General features: G+C 41.1%; 1 protein-coding gene across 1 annotated transcript; it reads left to right on the top strand.

Moving 5' to 3' along the window:
* cpsf3 (cleavage and polyadenylation specific factor 3) lies at positions 1-7,736 on the top strand. Its single transcript, XM_048250975.1, has 18 exons — positions 1-188; positions 356-419; positions 508-605; positions 690-818; positions 1,010-1,187; positions 1,446-1,535; positions 1,712-1,862; positions 2,112-2,287; positions 2,470-2,628; positions 2,885-3,031; positions 3,196-3,348; positions 3,687-3,795; positions 3,974-4,072; positions 5,676-5,770; positions 6,115-6,202; positions 6,501-6,567; positions 6,817-6,913; positions 7,208-7,736. The coding sequence occupies exons 1-18, from the start codon at positions 118-120 to the stop codon at positions 7,307-7,309; spliced, it is 2,073 nt and encodes a 690-aa protein (XP_048106932.1). The 5' UTR covers positions 1-117; the 3' UTR covers positions 7,310-7,736.
* Positions 7,737-8,704: the final 968 nt, after the last annotated feature.

Below are 8,704 nucleotides of genomic sequence, written 5' to 3'. Positions count from 1 at the left end.
TCCGGAAGTTGTCTGTAGCCTGGGTGCAGAGGATCATGCCGCTCGAAATTTGTTTAGAGAGTTTACAGATCATATGAGTAGTATTATCACACGTTTTCGAAACAACAACTTTCAAGCATGGCAGCGAAACGCAAAGCCGATGTCATCGTTCCCGCGGAGGAGAGCGACCAACTCCTTATAAGACCTCTGTAGGCTAATATGTCACATTCATTGATTCTCGTTTGCTGGAGCTTTGTTAGCTAGTTAGCTAGTTATGGCTGTCACATACCCTGATAGCTTAGTTCTTTCGTTTAAAAAAATGTACCTCGTCTGTGAAAACCTCAAAGTTAACATTAACAATTTGTTTTCTCTACAGTGGGGCCGGTCAAGAAGTCGGCAGATCATGTATTATTTTGGAATTCAAGGGACGAAAGATCATGGTAGGATCAAAATAAATAGGTTTGCTGTAATTGCCTTATCTCTTATTTTTAATAACATAAATTAATTCATACATTAATTCTCTTGCAGCTGGATTGTGGCATCCACCCTGGTTTGGAAGGCATGGATGCCCTCCCGTATATTGATTTGATTGATCCAGCAGAGATTGATTTGCTTCTCATCAGTCAGTAAGTGTGCATGAAAGAAACATGCACAGTTCCAGTTCTCCACCCTCGTGTTATGACTCATGCAGGCTATTTGTTTTTCCACAGTTTCCATTTGGACCACTGTGGAGCTTTGCCCTGGTTCTTACAGAAGACAAGTTTCAAAGGAAGGACCTTCATGACCCATGCAACTAAAGCCATTTACCGCTGGTTGCTGTCAGATTATGTCAAAGTCAGGTACAGCACTGTAAATTAAAAAACATTGTTATATTTATGTTATGTTGTTATAAATAACATAAAAATCTTCCTGATGTACTTTCAGAGACAAACTCCCTCAGTGACTGACAAGTTGGGCATTACATAATGACAGGATGGATTCGTGTTGCCATGTAAGTGATCCTGACCTGTTCCCTTTTATAATTCTGCAGCAACATCTCAGCTGATGACATGCTCTACACGGAGACTGACCTAGAGGAGAGCATGGATAAGATTGAGACCATCAACTTCCATGAGGTGAAGGAAGTGGCTGGCATTAAGTTCTGGTGCTACCATGCAGGACATGTACTGGGAGCTGCCATGTTCATGATTGAGATTGCTGGTGTGAAGGTATGTGCTTCTTGGTGGCTTGCTATTTTGGGTAGAAGTGGCAAACCTCATCTAGATCATCAAGAACCCATAGATGTTCAACAAGTTCAATATGTATTATAAATGTGTTATATTTAAACAAACAGATTAAGATACAGAAAACTGAATTTAATTGTTAATATTATGAGAAAATGAGTGTGTGTGTTCATGTATATTCTATCACAGGTATGACTTCACGTCAGTCTCTCTTGTGCTCACTGTCTTCTTCCCTTTCGCTAGTTGCTGTACACAGGTGACTTCTCTCGTCAGGAGGACCGGCATCTCATGGCTGCTGAAATTCCTAGTGTAAAGCCTGATATTCTCATTACAGTAAGTCTGATCTGTTAGGTTGCTCAGAGTTTGTTTAAGTACATTTTGGAAGTGAAAAGCCTGAAAATTATTTCTGTATTTTCCAGTAATTATGCTCTAGGCATATGTATTTTTTTAAAACACTTGCTTTGTGCTGCAACTCATTGCAATAATGGTTCGGTTGTCACTTGCATTAGGAATCCACCTATGGCACACACATTCATGAAAAGAGGGAGGAGAGGGAGGCTCGGTTCTGCAACACGGTCCATGACATTGTCAACAGAGAAGGCCGCTGCCTGATTCCCGTCTTTGCCTTGGGTCGAGCCCAGGAGCTCTTGCTCATTTTGGGTAAGAATCCTCATGCCAAACCGCTCTAAATGTTGTTTGTTTAATGGTGTTGAAGCACATAATGTGTCTGTGCTTGTTTATCATCATAAATGTAAATATAAAGATAGTTGGGCAGGTACTACTTCGTGTATAACACAAAACTGTAAAGAATTAAACTAATTTAACTGATAGGTTGATGTTAGCCTAAACTGTATGTTGACTTACCTGTGAGGCCGAAATGAGTGAAGGCTGTTGTGCGTCTGCCTCCAGATGAGTATTGGCAGAACCATCCAGAGCTGCATGACATCCCCATCTACTACGCCTCCTCCCTGGCGAAGAAGTGCATGGCTGTGTACCAGACCTATGTCAACGCCATGAACGACAAGATCCGCAAGGCCATCAACATTAACAACCCCTTTGTCTTCAAACACATCAGCAACCTGAAAGTAAGTGTGGTTTAGTTTCAATAGCACATTTTAATAGCACCTAAACATACCTAATACATATACCTGGTTGTTCACACTTTACAAGAGCTCACAGATAAGGATATGCAATAGATTTTATGAATGAATCGTGTGTGTCCTTGACTGTCCTCTTCAAATGTGCTTGCTGTCACGTGCTGTTGTAGAGTATGGACCACTTCGATGACATTGGGCCCAGTGTGGTGATGGCCTCACCTGGTATGATGCAGAGTGGCCTCTCCAGGGAGCTCTTTGAGAGCTGGTGCACCGACAAAAGGAATGGCGTCATCATCGCTGGTTACTGTGTGGAAGGAACGCTGGCAAAGGTGCTTTAATCTTATGCAGTACCGTCCAGGGGGGCGCGGGTGACATGAGGGACAGGGTGTGCTTTGTTCTGTAAACTTTTATGTGTAGCTTATTTACTTTGTGGATAGGTTTGTACTGTATCACATTTACATCTAAATGCCTACATTAAATTTGTAAATTTACTCTGTGATGAATAAAGTATCCATCTATCCATCCATCTTGATGTATCTATTTAACACAGAAGCGGTTTTGCTTGTGACTGTTGCCCCCCTCCAGCACATCATGTCCGAGCCAGAGGAGATCACCACCATGTCGGGCCAGAAGCTCCAGCTGAAGATGTCTGTGGACTACATCTCCTTCTCGGCTCACACAGACTACCAGCAGACCAGCGAGTTCATTCGGGCCCTCAAACCACCACACGTGGTAAGCTTTGGTCTCCACAAATACTTAGAAGCATAGGAATTCTACACAGGGTGATGTAATTGAGTAGTTAGGAACAGGGTTGACGTCTGTTTGAGTTCTACTGTGGAAGCTGAGCGCTGCTTAACAATTTGTGCTTTTTTTTTTTTTTTTTTTTTTTTTTTCAGATTCTGGTCCACGGGGAGCAGAATGAGATGGCTCGTCTGAAAGCAGCTCTTATCAGAGAGTATGAAGATAACGATGAGGTCCACATTGAGGTGCACAACCCACGAAACACAGAGGCCGTCACACTGAACTTCAGGGGAGAGAAACTGGCCAAGGTGAAGGACGTGTTCAGACTGTTGATTTCATTCTTGTTTACTCTTCAGTTTTTTTTGATTGAAAGAAAGAATGCCTTTGTGGGTTCACGACTGTGTGTATGTGCTTGTGAGATGCTGAGTGTGTGGTGTGTGAGTATGCGTGTGTGTTTGTGTGTGGGGGTGTGTGTGAGTGTGTTCATGCTCTCTGACTTCATGCTTTGTCACTCCACAGGTGATAGGATGCCTTGCTGATAAGAAGTGTGTATGTGCTTGTGAGATGCTGAGTGTGTGTTGTGTGTGAGTATGCGTGTGTGTGAGTGTGTTCATGCTCTCTGACTTCATGCTTGGTCACTCCACAGGTGATGGGATGCCTTGCTGATAAGAAGTGTGCACAGGGCCAGCGGGTGTCTGGCATTCTGGTGAAGCGCAACTTCAGCTACCACATCCTTGCCCCATCGGACCTGTCCAGTGAGTTTGTGTGTGTTTTTTTTTTTTGGGGGTTAGGCATGCACATTTGACTGATGCAGTGCTGACCACTGATGAAAACAACCCCAGACTGTGTGTGTGTGTGTGTGTGTGTGTGTGTGTGTGTGTGTGTGTGTGTGTGTGTGTCTCTCACTTCACTCTACCACTCCTGTGTCCCTAGACTACACAGAGCTGGCGATGAGCACTGTGAAACAGACCCAGGCCATCCCCTTCACTGGGCCCTACTCTCTCCTGGTCAACCAGCTACGACACCTGGCAGGTAGGCCTACAGCCACATCACACACCTGCAGGTAGGCCTACGTTCACATCTCAGACCTGACAGGTAGGCCTACTTTCAAATCACACACCTGGCAGGTAGGCCTCTGTTCATATCACACACCTGGCAGGTAGGCCTATGTCCACATCACACACAGCTGGATGAGCTCATTATAAACCTCACATTATGTCATATACAGTACTATTTACATATTTGCACTACCTGTCTATACTGTTCACATTGCACTTTTCTGCTTTTTTGCACTTCTGGTTAGACGATAACTGCATTTAGTTGTCTCTGTACTTATACTCTGCACAATTACAATAAAGATTAATCTAGTGTAATAAGCCACAGAAGTATGCTTCAGTCAGCAGCAGTGATGTTCACAAGCTGACATGGACATATACATAGAGAACTTGTTAAGGAGTGTTGACTTTAGGTCAGCTGTTCTTTGTTTTGGTTTTGTTCTAGTTTAGTGAAGGGCCTGTTAAAGCGATGGTTCGGAGTAATTTCACCCTAGGGTCCTTTGCACCATGACCCCGAGCCAAACATCCTCCCAGAACATTTTTTTCCCTTGGTGAACCCTGGTCGAGTGGCTGTCAGAAACTAATGGCGTTCTGCAGTGGTGATGGAACCAACTTTTATCTAAAGAAATTACCCCACTAATAATGCCCTGAATGATGAGTGCCTAAACTTCTGCTGTAGAACAACTATGACCTTTAGTCCAATAACGAGGCATTAGAAAGTTTGTAAGTGCACCAGGAGTATATTTAAATAAGACTTGCCTGATTATCTGCTGCTATACCGCTGTGTCGACGTTTCTTCCGTGATTTGGGAAAAGCCCGTAAAAGTCCTAGCAGGAAGCGATTAGATCAACGTTTTTTGGTATATCCAGTTTTTAATATTTTTTTCCCGAAGTGTTTACAACTTAGTGTTAACTAATAATGTTACAAACTGGACTACGAACAAAATATTAGTGCATTCCTGGATCTACATCCTTATGCATGCTTCCTGCCAGGACTTTTACGGGCTTTTCCCAAATCACGGAAGAAACGCCGACGCAGCGGTATAGTAGCAGATAATCAGGCAAGTCTTATTTAAATAAACTCCTGGTGCACTTACAAACTTTCTAATGCCTCGTTATTGGACTAAAGGTCATAGTTGTACTACTGCAGAAGTTTCGCACATTCAGGGCATTATTAGTGGGGTAATTTACGAGATAAAAGTTGGTTCCATCACGACTGCAGAACGTCATTAGTTTGTGACCGCGCTACTCGACCAGGGTTCGACCAAGGGAAAAAAGGTTCTGGGAGGGTGTTTGGCTCGGGGTCATGGTGCAAAGGACCCTAGGGTAAAATTACTCCGAACCATTGCTTTAATATAAAGCAACAAGACAGCATCTCTGCACAAACCAGTGTTATTTAAAGTCAGAGAAAATGTATGATGCTAAGTAATTTACCTAAGTAAAAATACTCGACTAATAAACCTGATTTAAATTTTTCAAATGTTACATTTACATATGACAAACGACAAGGCCATTCTTCTGATATGATTGATGTGAATGCAGAAGCCTCATTGTGTGTGTGCGTGTTTCGGTGTGTTTAAGGAGATGTGGAGGAGGTCGAGGCAACGGAGAAGACCACACTCAAAGTTTTCAAAAACATCACACTGTTGCATGAGGCTGGCATGGTGACACTGGAGGTGAGCTGTGGTTTCACCATGTTTCAGCACTGTAGAAACATCCAGGGCCTTCATTTATTTGTCAGGCAAAGTGCAAGGTCTGTCAGCAAGTTCTCGTGCATGAAAGTGTAGTTCATGTAATATCAGTAAAATTGCAGTTATGATGTTTAGATTGAGTAAAGATAGATAAAATATAACAACATCTAATTACATTTCCACTGAAATCACCTGGAAAACAAAGTAACATTATGTACATAACTCCTCAAATTAATATTAGTTAGATTTAAGACTGCACTTTGCCTATCATTCAATGTAGGGCCCCAAGACTCTAAAACTCCATACAATTTCACATCTATGTCCTACAGTGGATTGCCAACCCTTTGAATGACATGTATGCTGATGCGGTCACTACAGTAGTGCTGGAAGTCCAGTCCAACCCTAAAGCACAGAAAGGTCTGTTTGTATTTTTCTAAGATACATAATACTCATTATTTAGCACAATTTATGATTTTAGCAACACAACTTGTGGTTGATTGTTCAATGTATTTTCTCATGATAAGTGTGCATGTTTATAGACATCACTATTATGATTTAGTCAAGAAATATAAAGTCATACTCTTCCTAAATGCATGCCTGTTCTTGGATCTTGGGTCATTTTTGACATACTTCCTGTAATGCGCCCTTTAAATGCAGTGATGGATCTTGGGTAATTTTTTTGACATACTTCCTGTATTGCGCCCTTTAAATGCAGTGATGGACATGAAGCCGGATATTGTGGATGTTGATGAGTTCCAGAGGAGGCTGGAGATTATGTTCCAGTAAGTGGCCGTCTTTTACTGTTTCACTGGAACCTGCAGGGTTTGTTGACGAAATTAACAGTTGGATAAACATATTGTTTATATTCATTTGTCGATCATTCATTATTTGATCCCTAAAGCAGCACAATTGTTTGGGAACACATTTTGGGAAATTCACCACTCTCTTTGATGGAAAATAGTGGCCTTGTAAAAACAGATGATGCATCTAAAAGGAAGTCTGAAATAATATCCTAATGTGTTTTCATTTAGGGACATGTTCGGAGAAGACTGTGTGGACTTCAAAGATCCTAAGAACTTATCAGTGACTGTTGATGGCAAGACGGCCTATATTAATCTTGAGAGCCGGGTAAGACTTTGTCCTTTGTGTCCCTGTAAATATATGTGCGGTCACTGGATTTTGCAGTGCTTAATCAATCATGTGAGATTAGTTGCCAGTATTAACGTATCAAAGTTGTCTGTATAGTATGTGTCTAAAATATAGTAGTGTCTCTTGCTTTGTGTTTATTCAGCTGTGTTTTTGTATTGACTTTCATCTTGAGAGGGTTCGGGCTGCCAGGGTTAGGAGGTGTATCTGTGTGTGTATAAACAAATCTTGCTTTCCATTCTGAAATAATTCACTGCCCTAAACACTCACTCACAGACTGTAGATTATGAGGAGGGCAGTGCAGACGAAGAGACCATCAAGGAGATGGTTGAGGTGGCTGTACAACGGCTCTACGATGCCATGAACCCAACGATGTGAAAGGACGATCATTCTCCACTACTTACGTGAGGACCAGCTCGGCCCATCCAATGCACTTCACTGGGACTTTGTCGTAATTTAGAGTGAAAGACCATGAGATATGTACAAGAGGAGGGCTACAGCTTTCATTTCAGTGTATACATTGTGGCTATTTATGTCAGTTTATTGAACTTGAGGAACGTGGTCATGATTGGATGGTGCTCAAGTCCTCTTAAGAGGTATATCTAAAAAAGTAAAGTGATGGCACACAAGTGCTCTGAGGACGTAGCCTGGGAATGCAGGGGCATATGAAATGGAATTCATTCCCAAATCATTTTTTAAACGTTTTCCCTCTTTCCTTCCTCTGTTTTGTATTGTGTAGATTTGCAAACACAAATTGTCAAGTGAATGATTATTTTGGTTTAATAAATATGTCCATGCTTTTGGATTCAGGTGGATTTATTATTGCAGCATCACACATTAAACAAAAAAAATGGAAATATTGGAAAAATCACAAAAATCCCTACAAGAACATTTTCTACTGGCAGTGCACATAAATATAACACTTAAACTGCTGGTGAAGAGTATTATGAAAGGAGCCCTGCGAAATGTGTCTATGCCCCTTTTATAGGTTCTCAACAGCTGTGATAAAGGTCTGAGACCCAACAAAAGTTAACAAGTGGATTATTGCTGCATTCACATCTGTTATATGAAACAAATTAAGAAAAACATCTATGAAACAGTGAAGGTAAACATGTACATTTGCATTACTTGTGTCAGACTTGCAATGGTGAAAGCTTTTGCAGAAATGTAACTTACAAAATCATGGATGTCTCCTACTACCTGCACAACAAAATCAGATATTACAATGCACCAGTGAAGGTTCACAATCAGATACACAGGAGTGTAAGCAATTATGATAAAACTGCAGTGTACACAGACAATAGTCGTTTCTAATAAGGCACTTATAACCCTGCAAAATGGGTCTAGCCCTTTGACCATTATTTGACCTGTATAATGCCATTTAGCAGTAGTAAAAAAGTATGTTCAAAATATATGATTTGTTGTCATGTGATTGTCTTTCCAAATACACCCGTATTTAAATTGTAATATTGCAATGTGGAGTCCAAAAAAGATTCAACATTGGCCAATTAAAGCATATCTTGTTCTAAACATTTACAAATCACTTTGATCAGAATCCTCAAGGAAAATCGTAGTGAAAAATACTATAGTAAACACATTCTAACGTTCTAAATAATGCTTTCATACCTGAAGTCATATCTGTATACTATGCTTTAGCCTGTCTTGATGGTAGGTTTTGACATTTCCCTGATCCGTTAAAACACCGCATACTGTATGTACACCGTATATTGTACTGCTCTGATGGGAAATGAAAATAAAATCAGTGTCCTTTGT

The sequence above is a fragment of the Alosa alosa genome, chromosome 8 (genome assembly GCF_017589495.1).
Source record: "Alosa alosa isolate M-15738 ecotype Scorff River chromosome 8, AALO_Geno_1.1, whole genome shotgun sequence".
Lineage (NCBI taxonomy): Eukaryota > Metazoa > Chordata > Actinopteri > Clupeiformes > Clupeidae > Alosa > Alosa alosa.
This window is presented reverse-complemented; position numbering and strand designations above follow the sequence as displayed.

Coding starts and splice junctions, on each gene's coding strand:
- cpsf3 (XM_048250975.1), top strand. CDS start 118: ATGGCAGCGAAACGCAAAGCCGATGTCATCGTTCCCGCGGAGGAGAGC. Junction 2,629..2,884: donor TGGAAGGAACGCTGGCAAAG/GTGCTTTAATCT, acceptor GCCCCCCTCCAG/CACATCATGTCCGAGCCAGA. Junction 3,032..3,195: donor CCCTCAAACCACCACACGTG/GTAAGCTTTGGT, acceptor TTTTTTTTTCAG/ATTCTGGTCCACGGGGAGCA.